The sequence below is a fragment of the Pogonomyrmex barbatus genome, unplaced genomic scaffold (genome assembly GCF_055798465.1).
Source record: "Pogonomyrmex barbatus isolate J1 unplaced genomic scaffold, ASM5579846v1 scaffold23, whole genome shotgun sequence".
In the NCBI taxonomy this organism is placed as follows: Eukaryota; Metazoa; Arthropoda; class Insecta; order Hymenoptera; family Formicidae; genus Pogonomyrmex; species Pogonomyrmex barbatus.
In genome coordinates, this window is record NW_028297120.1 from 2079762 (window position 1) to 2095972 (window position 16211).

The 16211-nt window shown below is 31.8% G+C and overlaps 1 protein-coding gene across 7 annotated transcripts in view; it reads left to right on the forward strand.

The window, feature by feature from the left end:
- Positions 1–16211, forward strand: part of LOC105431000 (protein turtle homolog B) — a 276488-nt gene extending 260277 nt beyond the window's left edge. For 3 of the 7 annotated variants that reach the window (XM_089078516.1, XM_089078521.1, XM_089078520.1), the window contains 4 exons: positions 6209–6490; positions 7200–7306; positions 8076–8351; positions 8887–16211. In XM_089078516.1, coding sequence (XP_088934642.1) covers positions 6209–6490; positions 7200–7306; positions 8076–8351; positions 8887–8964 — 743 coding nt within the window. In that variant the 3' untranslated portion in view covers positions 8965–16211. The remainder of the gene's footprint in view (positions 1–6208; positions 6491–7199; positions 7307–8075; positions 8352–8886) is intronic. The other 4 variants (XM_089078518.1, XM_089078519.1, XM_089078517.1 and 1 more) reach the window with 4 other exon arrangements.

Consider the following 16211-nt stretch of genomic DNA (forward strand, 5'->3'; position numbering starts at 1 on the left):
CAGTTTTAAGGGAAATGTTTTAAGGAATCGGAAGACAGTATTCTCGCGTAAAGTAATAATTTCAAGTATAGTTATCGATTCTTTTATTGTTCAAATTTGTTTCTTTTTTATAAAATCCGTGACTCTTATTCCAAGCAGAAAACTCGAAATCGTTTTTAAACCTGCTTTTTTTATACGTCTTTTTTTTTGGAAAACAAATTATAGATTCTCTTCCTGTTAATCAATATTAGTTTATACACTCGGTGGAGACAGTTGCGGCGAACGCTTTATAGAGAAACCGTTTCATCCGAGTCGTGCAACGCGTGCTGAAGCAGATTGATATTCTATACGGCGACTTCATCGTTCGCGATGAAAATGCTCAGTCAGTGGAAACCACCCGACAGGTCAACACTTCGGCAAATTCATCACGAAGTATCTCGAAATTTGCATATTTGTTTTGCGCGCGTACCACAAATTTTTTATTTCCACATCCATCGAGGAACTTGGGATCATCGAATTAAAGGCAATCACCAGGGAATCCCGCGATTGACTTGCGAAATGCTGTTATACTGTTTGTACGATACGGTCAGATCTTGCATGCGCTAGATTCGTAGATTGACATAAAGTGCAATCTACATTATGCTACACGTCGTTGAAAGATTTTGCTTGTTTTTGCAATTAGACCGATAGATATGTCTTGCCACTGCCTATATTAGTTGCATTTTCTTCTACCCAAACTTCCGCTTGCAAATTTTTCTTCACATATTCGTGAACGTATATATTTCGTTAATTTTTCTGTATTATGCATAATTTAAGATGCAAAAGAACATTATACATGTATGTATAAATTAAAAAGCACTGCTGATGCTTTTGCATGTTAATTAATTATGAATTTTTCGTTTTTTTTTAACGTAAGATTTTAGCGAGCAAAAACAGTTACAGTCTACTGGATGTCACCGTCGTACATTTAATTAAAAATGTTCAAAGGGCAACTCTTCATTCATATTTAAATATGACAAATAATTATGCTGCAATATTTAGAACATCAAAGAAATCATTTGTATGTCAAATTCAATTTTATTTAATAAAGTGTTTCACGTGTGCGTGTTTTGATAGACATATGATCATTTTCTCTTCATTTCTCGCCGCGTATTTATCGTATTTAATACGTGGCATAATGAAAGATGAAAATATTTAATTTCGCTGATTGTTTCTGCAATGCGTGTCACAAAAATCGCAAAAATACGATACTAATTAATTATTTCAAAGTAATTATTATTTATAATTGGGTAGATTATAAATATTTTTTATTAAAAATGTTTCACACACACACACACACACACACACACACACACACACACACACACAAACACACAAAACACACATCTTCACTTTGATTTTTTATCCACGTATAAATAAAAACTGAAATGAACAAGAAATAACTATGCTCATTAACTTTATTAAATTTGCATAAATATTTTTATATATCATTAAACTAACATGATCACCGTCTATAAAATTATCTTAAAAGTATCTTAAAACGTAGACAATTATAATAAATTTCAAATGATTTATCAAGTAGCACACGTGAATGTTTCCATGCGAAATATTCTTATAATCTCGAAGTACGACAGGAGTGAGTAAGTATAAGATCATAAATAAATATAATAATCCATTATCTTCCATGTTGTGTTCCATTATGTTCCATGTTTGTTAGTTTTCGTGATGACACCCACGGTAAATCATTTACGTAAACAGTTTGTCTCGACTACGGCTGCAACAAATGACGTATTTTGTGCCCGGTAACACGGCACGTGTATTCGATCTTAAACGCGATTATATGCTATTGCATTGCACTCCCATCACCAGTCATGGATGCAACGACGTGTTACGAACGACACCGTTGAAGATAACTGGCGCAGATATGCTAATCGAAGATTTCGCGGCATTCTTGGCGGAAGTCGGTTTACCCTGGCGCATCTTGCCAACAGTCAGCACGTACACGAGAGAGCAAAGTCGGGAGAACTTGTTTCCAAAGGATACCGCTTGTGCGTGTAAATTCTGTCGAGAAGCATTCATCCAAAATTGCTCTGTGGCCAAGCTTGATATTCCAGCTTGATTGTCGGCGATCATATATGTGTGTATCAATGTGCATGGGCGTATTCTTCCGGATTCTTTCGCGGGAAAGAAAAGGAAAATTTATTAATTCTGTTTACACACATAAACAACAACTTTTTGCATTAATGAATTGTTTCTTGTATATTTTAGAGCTTAGAATATCTCCCCGCTTCTAATTTTGAATGATAAAAGTATTAGGTTTTGTAAATCATAACTTTTATTTTTTTCTTCCTTATTTTTTTCTTCCGAGGAAGAAAGTATAGACAAAATACAATTATTAAAAATGAAATGTAGATCTTTAATATTGCTATTGTTATTATTGTGCATACAAAATATGATTATTTTTCTAGGAATTTAAATGAATTTAAAAAAAACATTTAAAAAAAGACATAGAAAAGCTTCTTATGAAAAACCAAATATTATTATTATTATTACCAAATATTATTATTACCAAATATTATTAAAAATGTGATAGGTTAAACTAAAATAAAAAAGAAAAGGAATGATAAAAAGGCAAGAAAGATCATTTAATAAAATTTAAACCCTCCAAACTTCTCTCCTGGATACGTCCATGTCAATATTAATATATGGTTGAATATATGATTAAGATACGAAATACGAATTTTATTAATTACATCTTATTTAATGACATCTACCTAAACTCGGCAATGTACGTCACAAAACGCATCGAGGCGTCGTTTCGCTATCTGTGTTCCATCGTCATTTCAAATTCATTTATGTTAAATGTTAATGTTTTATTTACTTGCAACATTTCTGCCGTGTTAGACAGCTGTTACGATCAAACAATCTTAAGCTTCCCGAATGGAGTAGATTCTAGGCAACGTTAGCGTGTAACACGAGGGAATTTCAGGAACAGCGCTTTCAATTAATCTTTCGTAAATTAATAGATAAGGTCACCGAAAGCAGCTTAAGTTCGAAGACAATGAAGCTGCACGCACAAGTGACGCGCACAACGGAACGCGGCGTTATTGCACGAAGAGCTCGAGTCATGCACCAGAGATTTGTTCACATCCATCTATTGTATCATGAGGTGTTTCACAAGACAAGTCCGGGATAAATCCGGGAAATCTAATTTAAATTAATCTGGAGTTCAGAGACGCGGCCGTACATTTATCGTGCCTCATTTATCACCATGAAAATGTATTACACGGATTGTATATTTCTTTATATAATTCAATTTTATATCATTCGAACGAAACATTTAAACCGCAGGGTTGTTTGAAAAACTCTCTTCGAGAAACATATTGCGAAATAACATATTATGCGAAAATATAAATTAATAAAAGATAAAAAAATTGTAATATTTTAATATTTTAAAATATTTCAATTTAATAGTTTAATATTTTTAAATGTTTTAATAGTTTGAATTAAACTATTAAATATTTAATAGTTTAAATATTTTAAAACACTTTATCTCTCCTTCTGATCCAAATGTACAAATTTATTTTTTATTGTATATAAATTTAACTTTTATTGCGTCAGTTATTATGGAAGACAATATTTTTTTATAAGTTTAATTTAAAAATCCGATAAAATTTCTCCACAAACAATAAAGTTTTTAACCGAAATAAACTTTCCTTTGTGCTTTCAATATTACAAAATGTTGTAATATTTTTTTTTTTTTATATGATTTCAATAGATATAAACTCATAAATTTTCATAATCGTTCATACTACCATCTATTTTCCGATATTACATTCAAATGAAAAAACATATTCGAAGATATCGGAAGTCTAATAAAATACACTTTCCGCGCACGTACGAAGAACATGAATTCAAATCGTCATTATCTTAGTTTGATGGTCGCGAATGTTGACGCATCCTTGGCTTTAATATTACCTTAGGATAAAGGGGCCGAAGCGGGGGGAGGGAAGAAGCGGGACCGGAACAAGGATGAGAGCCAGTAGAGAAGCATTCATTTAACAGAGTTCGCGGATATAAGTGGGTTTTGATTAGCCTCCAACTTGAGTATACCGCAGCAGTTCGGAATGGAGTAGATTTGAATCCCAAATTCATTGCTAATGCGGTTGTATGATCTATGATCTGCGCAAACACTCGCCGACCGCGTATTTGAGAGGGATTATTTTTCCATGAGCCTCTTTACCTCCTACGGAAATGGCGTACGCGGATTTGGCATTTGTTGAAAAAGCCGGTGGGGCTATCGCTCTTGAATCTACATTCTACGAGCTAAATATCTACCTGTTAATCATGAAAAGTTTGAATAACGAGTTTTCTCGAGTTTAACTTTATCATGATCACACGTATTAAACGATAACAACTGGGGAATATCTGTAAATAGGAGTAAATAGGAGCTTTAAACGGGAACGGAATATGTATTCCGGATGAAAAGTGAGGGTGGGATACGGAGAACTTTAATCTTCCGTTTTATTTTTATGCGCGAGTGAATTATTAGGATTTTTAGCGATACTCGGACGGATATTAACAGTCAGGAAGCAACAACGCGATATATAATTAGACCGTTTCTAAAATACGGAAATAGGTAGAATGGGGAAGGGGAGGGAGAAAGGATGCATCATAAATTCTCATTGCATTCCGTAAATCGATTGGGTCGTGATAAACCCGAGAGGGGTGCTACCGCATAGGTGGGTTCCAACGCGGAGCTGTCTTTACGATTGCGTCGCAGCTAAGAGAAACGTTATACGTGCGCATTTTTTACGATCACATTTTTTACGGTCCGTGCTACGCACGCACATGTACACACGACACACACACACACACACACACACACACACACACACACACACACACACAAAATTCACATATCTATCGCGCGTACTCTCAACGTATCAGAAGCGCAGGAAGGATGCTACGCTTGCAGCATGCGGCGTTCCCACTTCCGAGTTAGATTTATATTGCGAGCTACACTTTCCACGGACTTTAATCGCAGACGAATAAAAAGAAGAGATATTCGTAAGATTCTTGCGATCTGAATGCACTCATCCTATCGTCGCTCGTTTTTCCATTGAAGAAAATTATCTTCCTCGAGCACATTCCCTCTCGAGCACGTTGCCTGATCGAACTTACTTAACATCGTCCCTTCACGTAAAGCGAACGTCTTGTATTAGTTCACGCGATCATTGTAATTTGTCGTATAATTTGCATTTATTAAACACGCGACACTCATTTATGAATATCCCTGACACACGCGAGACGCGCATATTTTCTTTTTCCTCTTTTTTGTGAGGTCGTTTTATCGGAACGAATTTTTTCCACGCGAATATAGGAAGATTATTTGTATAATAAATCGGTGATGAATAATTATCGTTAGTTATGATGAATAATTAATGTCAACAAAATTACCGTAATAATCAATAGTGAAGAGAAGAAAAAATTATGTAGAAAATATGAATTTTCTGCGAAAAGATAAAACACGGCACACTTGATTCTTCGCAAATCTAATCTCGCAATGCAATTTTCTTGATTCGGTCAGTCGCGATAAAGACAGATGAACTGTAAACAAAACTCAGAGCTTTCTCCATAAGGATTACGTACTGTGATCGCACAAAAGAGATGCCAAAGCCGCTTTTGCATCGAAAATGCTTTATCCATAATCGAATCAACATTCACGAGAAACAATCGCGACATAGCGAAGCGATTCTTTTTATCGCGTTTTATACATTTTCCATTCTTTGTTAACATCGATCTTTGTTTCTCTTAAAAATATATAACATAAAAAGTTGCATTCTTGATAAGACGCAAAACGATCATTTTTTTTATATCGAAGGAACTGATAAACCGCTTGCAGTCTTTGATAAAAATTCAAAAATATCTTTAACCCTTAAATATTTAACATTTATTTAATTTAAATATTAAATATTTATACTTGAATAGAATATTTTCTATGAGAACTTTTTTTTTTTACAAAGAAAAAGGTGAACTGTACTGATTATTATGATGTTTCCTGCTTCTTCTTGGTCGAACGACAATGGGATATTTCTATAATTATTGTAAAATTCAAGGAAGAATCGTTGAAGCGATTTTACTTTCCTTGGCGAAATTCGGCCACTCTCCGCCATTATCCTCCCTCTTTCTTCGTATTCGCCTCGAAACAATTGAACACAATTTGCAGCCCTTACGCCAGTTATGCTGTCACTGTCGGGACCACTATTGGGTGCCGTGGTGGGAGCCACTGCAGGGTTGCTCCTAGTGATTTTCGTGATCGTGCTGGCTGTCAAGCTCCGCTATCGACCCCGATCTCAGGAAGATTCTCATGACGACGGCGGCATGGCGAACCTAGCAGCATCGGGAACCGGCGCCTCGTCTCCGCGTGATAAATCGTCGACCTTGCCCCTCAGTGCTGATAGCATCGAGAGCTTCGAGAAGAATCCTGATATAATACCACATGCGAATGGTAGGCCAGAGTATCTGTCACTCTACTTGCAGCATGCTCTTCTGATATATATCAAATCGAATATATATATAAAGATTATATATTGAATATTCTCACGCTATATATATAACACAAATTTTTCTCGTTACCATTATTAATTACAAAATGTAAAGATTAGCTCTCTAAAGATTAGCTCGATCGGCAATAGATTATTTCTTTTATCAATAAAAATATGTAACTTCAGCGAACAATGCGCAACTGTTCTATCAAAAATAATTTTCTTATTTAAATATAGAAATATTAAATTGTTTGCAATTAATTTTATTTTTCTATAATGATACATAATTTATATAATATTTGTCTTACAAATATCACAAAGGAAAAAATTAATCGATGTTTCAAAATTCAATTATTAAAGATCGTTTTTGCAGAATATTTTTTGTAAATTTTAATTTGAAAAAAATTTAATTAATATTAATTATAATTAAAATTAAGTATCTATTTTACTTTCTTAATTTTTTATTTGAAGAGATAATTAATAAATCATATTTTTTAAAAACATATTTAATTTGTATATGTTAAGTTATGAAAACGACTCAACATATTAAATCTTAAAATCAATAAATTGCAACGTCAGTTTTTAATATCTTTATAATACATAAGACACACAATTATGAGTTTAAATATTGCAAAAAAACAATAACGATCCCCGTACTTTATTGTATTATAGAAAATTCATATGCAGAACTGTGCAAAAGTACATCACCACGATACGTATTGCAGCAGCAACGTCCGGACACGAATACTTTTACAGGAACAAACAATGTAAGCTCACAGGTCAGTTCATAATTGTTTCTAAGACAATCATGTATAGCATTTAATCACTAGTCAGTTAATTTCTAATTACATGTAAGCGTCACATGTTTGCTAATAAAGACGTAGTTAATAAGTTTCATTAAAAATAAATACAGTTTGATGAAATAAATTTTAGAATAGCATTTAATCACTAGTCAGTTAATTTCTAATTACATATAAGCGTCACATGTTTGCTAATAAAAACATAGGTAATAAATTTCATTAAAAATAAATACAATTTGATGCAATAAATTTTAATTAATAGAACAGGTTTGATTATTTTAGAAAAAACTAAAAATTAACAATTTATATTTATAAAATCTATTTTATCGAAACTATAATAATATCGATTTTATAATATTTGTACTCTAAATTTATTATTATACAAAATGTTTTCCCCAAGTATTTTTTTAATTAATTATTTGCTGATTTACAATTCCACTCCATTTTTTTTCATCTATGATGAACTATTATAACTAATAATTTTATTAAAAACATGTGTTTTGATATTTTAATACAATCGTATTCAAAATTTTTTATGTTTGTTTCCATCAATGTAGATTAACTTTAATCTCGGCTTAATTTACTCTTTACCTTTTTCTAATTTTTAGAACTAAAAAAAGATAAAAAATAAATCATAAGTTGAGATTAAAATTAATCTACATTAATAAAAATTATATAGATAAAAATTATATAGATATTGATCGACTAAATTATGTTAAGCGAATTCTAGAAGTAATATTGTTCTTAGCAGGGATCCGAGCTAACATATGTCGAATTAGCGTTAAGAGGCAACCGACGAATACCTCCAAATTGTTACCAGCCCGTGCAAATCTCCAACATCCAACGGCCCCAGCTGCTGCCCATGTCGACTTTGACACGCAGACAGCCGATCCAGGAGCCGACGATTTACGCGCAAGTCGCCAGTCATTCTAAACCGATTTACGTGCCACCGCCACACCCGTACATGAATCGCTCTAGCGACGAAACTACGGCGGAGACGCCATTGATCGGACACGACAATAAGGTAATAGGCATACAAAAGTGATAAACTGTTATGTTACAACATTACAACACTGACCTCGGTAGGTTTATATTATCGTTTATATTTATCGAGTCCTTTATTTTATAAGCCCTTTTTCCAAAATGATGGATAAACTGAGAAAATAATTTCTCAAATATTGTATTTTAAATAATTCAAACTGTGCTCCTCAATTAAAATTAAAAGGCTACGATTGAATCGATGATAAGAATAACGACAATTTGCATGATTTAACGAAGAATAATTGTGGAATCATTTCGTAAAAAAAAGTCTAAAAAAAACTCGTTTTAAAGTCTTAGCTTTTGAATGTTGCGAAGCTTCTTTAAAAGTATTATATAAGTGGTATTAAGAATACTTAATGATTAATATGTCATCAATGTTGACTTACGGCAACGATGACGATGGACTCATAAACTAATTTAGAATTGATGATAAACACGATGTGTCATCGTTCATAAATAATGTTACTTGCTAACTGTAGATAAGCAACTTTTTTAACTGCAATTTATAACTCTTCTAGATCACTACGATCAGCCATTCGGGCAGCTCAATCTGGCGCACCGACACGCCGCCTTCCTCGAACGCGCCAACGACATGATTCCAACAAGCTGTATCGTAATTCACGATTCCATTTTGCTCCTAAACGTCTCTTAATGTTCTTCCCCCTTGGAAAGAAAAAGAAAATAAAAGTACACATCGATTCACGTACATGTTAAGTGAGGAGTTCTTCGAAGGAGGTGTCGCAGCCCCCACCCCCCCTTTCCATCTCCCATCGGTAGATATTGTTAGAATTTTACTACGAGTGTTATAAATAGAGGATTCGTTCGACGATGAAAGTAATTAATGAAATCGCGCAGAGTATATATATATATATATGTGTGTGTGTACACACACATATAGATTATGCGCTTTACTGAATGATTTGTGATAGTGGTTGATCGATGTCGGGGAAAGGATTGAACTGTTTTTCAGCCGTCCGTAAAATTCGAGGTGGAGCGAAAGCACTATTTTGATCCCGAAGAGCAGGACATTCACTGTTCCGTCGACCGATCAAGAATTCATTATTGCGAGAATGTTATCGGAGAGCTGGCAAAAATTACATGTAAAAAGATGCACCGTTGTTCCACCGCGGAAAAACGATGAGTTTCTCTGCACAGTTTTTAACATATCTACAACACTCGTTAATATGTTTTATTTCATTTGTTTGTACCGGATAAATTGACGCAAAATCGATTGGAAAATTTATCACTGAAGATTGGCTCTTTTAGAACGTTCTTTATAAATAAATAAAGAGGAATTACATTTTCTTTCGAAATTTATTTTCATAGCTGTTTACAAAAAGTAGGCTTTATTCACAAATTTTCTTGTAATAATTATATAAAAAATTACAATATTAATTTTTGATATTGTAAATTGTATTTTATTATTGATATTGAAACGATATCGAAACCAACATCTCTGTTCTCCAAAATTCTACGGAAAAGCGGAATTCTGATTGTTGGAAATGCTTGATACATTGATTTTGACGAGTGCTCGTAGGTACAAGTTAAAAATCGAAATAGCACTTCGCCCGCCTCTGCGTGTAAATCAAACAACGCTGCGTGGAAATAGATTGCGAACGCAACGATTTAGTGTGATTGGTAGGATAAAGTTAGTAGCGCGATTGTCTATTGTCCTCTTTTATATATTCTTTCTTTCCTGTTTTATATATTCTTTCTTTTTTTATCACATAATCCAATATTTTCTATACAAGTTTCTGCTTAATATTATTTTCAAACAACACCTTATTTATATTCTATTAAAATTTTAGTTATTACAACTCTAAATATCTTAATCATCATTTTATCATTGCAGTATAGTATTTCCGATTAAACAGTTTGTAGATTTCTAGATGAGATAAGAAATATCTCTTGGTTATACTTTTTATTTATAAAAATTTTAGAATATATTATGAGATAAATCAAATGATTACACTGCCCTGAAATTTAAGTATGACGATTAAAATAATAAAAATGTTATTATTAAGTGTACGAGCGTATAAAAAATAGATGGATTAGAAAACAATTAAAATTTATTGCGATTATAAATTTCTAATATGGAAATCGAAATGTGAATGTCTTTATAATAATTACGCACTTCGTGTGTTTCTTTACATTTTTTCCATTCATTTAATTCCGAAGATATTTTCGAAAAAAATACAATCAAAGATTAAAAATTTAAATTTAAATTTTATAATACTGAACCCTTCATTTTTATACGGCATTTAGATAAACAAACTACCAAAATTAAAATTGAAGTATGTAAAGTTAAATGAAATTAGAATGAAAGTGTAATAATTTTAGAAATTCTAAAATTATCTGTTTTTAATATTGAATATTGATATATCGCTCAAATTTATTTCAATACATTTTAATCCATCTAAAAAGTACTCCGTTCAAGCGATGTATGGATTTTAATATTGCGACGACGTGAGAGACGTCTTCCTTTTCACTTCGATTTTGTAGTTACCCGCTACTTGTGTAGTACTCCACTTAGCGTAGGCCGTTTTATTTAGAACGAGCATAGAAGAATTGCCGGTAGAGCAGAATAGAAATCCGAAAAGGTGGATGAAACGAGTAGGCGCGGTTCCGAGGATTGCGATCGATCATCGACGCAACGAATCCTTGCGAGCTTCACGTCGGAATAAAAGGCTTAAGAAGTCCGATGAAACGTTATGACGATCACATCCAATGATAATAATCACGATGATCGTAAAGAATCCTCGTGATAGCTATGTCATATGCGACACTTGGAGAAGACTGAACGAAGCGCAAGATTTATAATGCGCAAAGGTGCCATATAACAGAGACGGGCTTGTTATTCGAATTTATTCGATCGAACAACGATCGCAAATCGATCCTAGAGTTTTTATTATTAATGTACTGTTGAACTTAGGTTCACAAAAATTATTGTACATTATATGTATGTACGTTGTTGAGAATCGACGATTATCTGGAGAAATTAATTTTTATCTTTTTGGCTGAGACATTTAAACGGAAAGTGAATTCTCCTGAGTAAAGTCGAAAAAAGCACCTTAGGAAAGGCTATAGTATTTGATATGTGATAAGTGTGTCACTATATTTGTCTTAATAAATAATATAACTTTTCTCTGACAAGTCTCTTCTATGCCTATATGTAAATGGTGAAAATATTCAGATATTCTTGTTTTGATGTTTTACTCTGTTTATAAAAGAATGTAAAAATAATGTTTCGAAAAAAAGTAGTTTTCTCTCATAATTCGCTTTAATATTAATTAAGAGTTTATAAAAATATTAATTTTATGGTTGTCTAAAATATAACAATACTTAACAGTCAAAATAATCGCTCTAGTATTATTGGATAAAATTCAAGAATATGTAAATTGATTTATAATATAGATAATCGCGCCCGTCTCTGATATTCGAGTTGATAATGAGAGTGATGTAGAGAACGTAAAAGAAAATGTAAAAAAAAAAAAAAATAAAATTACTCTTTTACCTTCTTTATTTGCTCTCTAATTTTATAACAAAACATAATTGAGGGGGACAATTTACATCATTCTCATTCTGATTGACTCATAAGATCGCAGCGCGAGAGCAACTGTTGTTCGAACGAATTCGATATTGTTGTTGTATAGTATAAAGATCACGATTCGTCTTACCGGAGACAAAACGTGGCTAAATACGTGACGTCTATTGTAATAAAGAATAACGTTCGCGTTAATTAACTAACTACTTGTATCCTTCTTTTGGATTAAGGACAACATTTAGCAACGTTCGCAAAGCTTAATCTAGAAATTTCGCTGATTGATATTTACTTCTGCGAAGAAAAGAGTGCCGAACAATGCAAGCGTGAATGAGATATTAAAAGCATGTAAAAAAACTTTCTACATTCTTTTAAACATCGTTTGTAAACGGTACTTTTATTATTTGTTGTCCTACAAATTCGATTTCCAAACGATTTTTACATAGTTCTTATATTATTTCTTTCTTTTTAATTATACAAAAAATGTGCGGAAACTCTATTTGTATTTAAACTTTGATCTTTGTCACTTTTCCCGAAATAGTAAGTAATGTAACGCACTATCGATTAACAGACTCCGCTGTATTCGCTCAATGTTTCAAACTGTATGACGTAGACGTTAGAGGAATCAGAAATCTCACGTTCACCAGAATATGACATTTCAAAGAAGAGAAAAACCGCACACGCATAAGAAAGATCCTTGCCTCTCTATTAACGATAAGCTGATACTTGGTGTCATAATTATTGAAAAAAAACCGAGTGCGTAAAGTGTAAAAATATTTTTTATAATGTATTTATTTGCGATTTTTTTCTTTCGACGTACGTTTAGCATCAGACATAGCCATCTAGTTTTAAGTTGTACGAAGAAAGTGATCCATGGATGTTTGCAAAAGGTAAAATCTTTTTAGGATGCAGAACAAAAGAAACTGATGATTAATAAATGACGGAAATATAGCATATTGATGTATTCTGACGTATGCGAGCTTTCTGATTCACTTTAAACAATGAGATTATTGTCCCTTTGATAAAATCAACGATTAAATTCAAAGGCTCAACGAGTCGGACCGCTCTATTTGTAATCTAAATTTTAAAATATTTCGTAAAGTAATAATAGCGAGGAAAATTCGTGATTCTCGCGTACGTGAATAATAATAAATAATAATAATAAAAAGAGAATAAACGAACAGTGGCGGTAGCTGTGCGCCAAAATCAGAGATTCTGTATTTTGTCAGATAACTATAATTATTATTACGCCAGTGTAACATAAGACTTTGATATGTATTGTTAGTATGCATCGTGTGGGTATTACAGAGAGTAAATTTAAATATAAAACATACATCAAATATACGAGCATACGCATATGTACACGTGTGTTTGTGTGTGTAAAGGAGATAAACTTAAGACACTTATATAAACACAATTTCAAAGACAACTTTTAATATAGATTTACTTGTGTAAAATATAAGGAGAACTAATTGTGCTCAATAAATTTCAATAAATGACGATTTTGCCTATGCCAATAACTATTATTATTGCAGTTGTTTTTGTGTAAATATTAGAAGAAAATATTAGAGTATGTTAAGAATGGTATGATAATCGGAAAGTTACGGAATGATTATTTTATAATGAATGAACAAAATGAAATGAATTAAATGCTATACTGTAGAAAAAAAACCTGTCATTTTTATTAACATGTAATACAAAAAAGGAATATACACATAGAACTTATACATAAGAACTTGTAAAAATAAATATTATAGAAAAAGACACCTAACATAATTGCAATTTGCCTCAGAAAAAAAATTGAAAATTTGAAAAAAATTTTTCAAACCACTTATCTCATCTCTAAATTTGCATAATAATTGAATCACTTTTAAAAACTATTAAAAATAGACTATCAAATTTTCCACATTAATAACTATAAGTTGTAGCTTCAAATAAAGATCCAAATAAATTCTTTTCATGAAAGTAATTATTTATCCCGTAATTTGTAAACATGTAATCAATGACATTTTAGATTTTTTTATACTGTTTATCTGTTTTTATACTGTTCACTTTTTTATACTGTTTATAAACATATAATTTATTGCGCTATGTATTAATAAAAATAATACATTTCGTCTGCAGAGCATTTAATTCATTTTATTTTGTTCATTTACTATATAAAAATAATAATAATTATTTTATTAATAGTTTTAGCAATTTTCCGATCGTTACCTTGCAGATATAACAGTCTTAGCGATATAACAAAAATATTCACCTCGTCTCAATTATTTACAATAAGATATAAAATAACTTTGATTTTTAAATTCTGCTTTCGAAACAGCGTTATTTTCTTATAATACGAGGATGATTTTAAATCATCGATGAATCATAGATTGCTGTTTTCTAATTTAATAAATTATATAATGTATAAGATATAATTTTCTATTTCCACAAATTGTATATGTGGGCATACTTGCAAATAAATTTGAATTTAGCGTGATTTCTTTCTTTTTAATTGTTCACGTGGATGCTTTTAATTGCGCATATCCGGACTTTAAGTAAACTGGAAATGGAGGCTTCTCAGTAAGTATATTAATCAACGATTGCATTCAATAAACACAACGATTGCATAATGATCAAGTAATTCATCAATGTAATTGATTTAAATTTAGAGATCTAATAATAGAAACCAATAATCACTGGCCTTTCACTAATCGTTCCGCTGAATGCAAAAGCATTACCAATCAAATGTAAAAATTCGGTAAGTTTTTGTATTCGATTGCTATATTCTTTTATATCTAAAAAAATATCATTCAAACGCAAAAGCTCACTGAACGCTTTAGCGAGCTGTTGCACTCGATTAATACACTATTTAAGATATAAAAGAATAATATACACATTAATATAGATACATATGTATTTTTGTACTACGTCGATGTTACAGATAGTTCTTTCTGTTATTTATTCAATTATTGCAATAAAGGCACACCATATGCCTAAGTAATTAAAAGATAAGATACCCGTACGAAAAGCTGGAGATCCAAATTCGATTTGTAGCTAATACTTTTCGTAAAAAAAATTTTTATATTCTTCATTATTATTAAGATATTAATGAAGAAGGGAGTTAAATATTGCTTTCGATTACTACGTTTTCAGATTACAAATAAACGGCACGTAGTTGGGCTCTAAAGTTTAAAAATGATTTGTTTATTTAATTGAATTCAAAAAATAAGAAACCAAAATATTGTCCGATTGTATCTTGCTCATGCTGTGAATCTTTATTGTCTGTTCTGAGTTTTCTTCAAAATATCGTTGTCGATTGTCCATGATATAATGGAATTTGGCATTCAAATTTTTGATATCTTCAGGCAACTTTTTGTCAACAATTTCTTTGCAATATCCTCACAAAAAATCTAATAAATTAAAGTCTCATCCTAAAGTGACAGGAATTACCGACACCAAAGTATTACAGTACATCAAAGAACTTTTTATTGGCTTGACAGATTGCAAAATCCTTTCAGGCAATTAAAATACGCATAAAAAGAATGTGCGGAACGATCGATTTAACAAGTAAATAAGAAAAAAATTAAAAAATTCATTTAATTTTAGCTCGTACAGCTGTCACATCAGATCTTCGTTTCCTTAATATAAAAATTCTACAGCTCATATATACAAAATGAGTGCGTCCCGCACTTTGAACTAGATGAATAAACAATACTATATTTTTGGATTTATAATTGAAAGCTTAGAAAAAAAGTTTAACATTTGAACAGACTGTGTATGATTTTGCGTATATATATATATATATATATATATATATATATATATATATATATATATATGCTTGACACAGGATAAAATGATAAGTAGAGCAGTAATTGTAGTTGACAGATCTTGCAATAGATGGCGCTGCAGAGGAAAAACAAGGACAAACGATCTACGGGATCGATAAAACATTCCATAAGCTTGCTTGCTAAAATAAAGTGAATTTAATTTTTTATCGATTTTCTCGTTAAATCGACCATCCCGCACTTCATTTTTGTGCGTATTTCAATTGCATAAAAAGATTTTGCAATCTGTAAAGCCAATTCAAAGATTTATAGCCAGCTATAATGTATCGATAATCCCGTCAGTATTTTTAATAAAAATAGTAAACATATAACATATAACTTTGTGTTTTTATTTTACACACATACACACACCACACACACACACACACACACACACACACACACACACACACACACACACACACACACACACACACACACACACACACACACACACACACACACACACACACACACACACACACACACA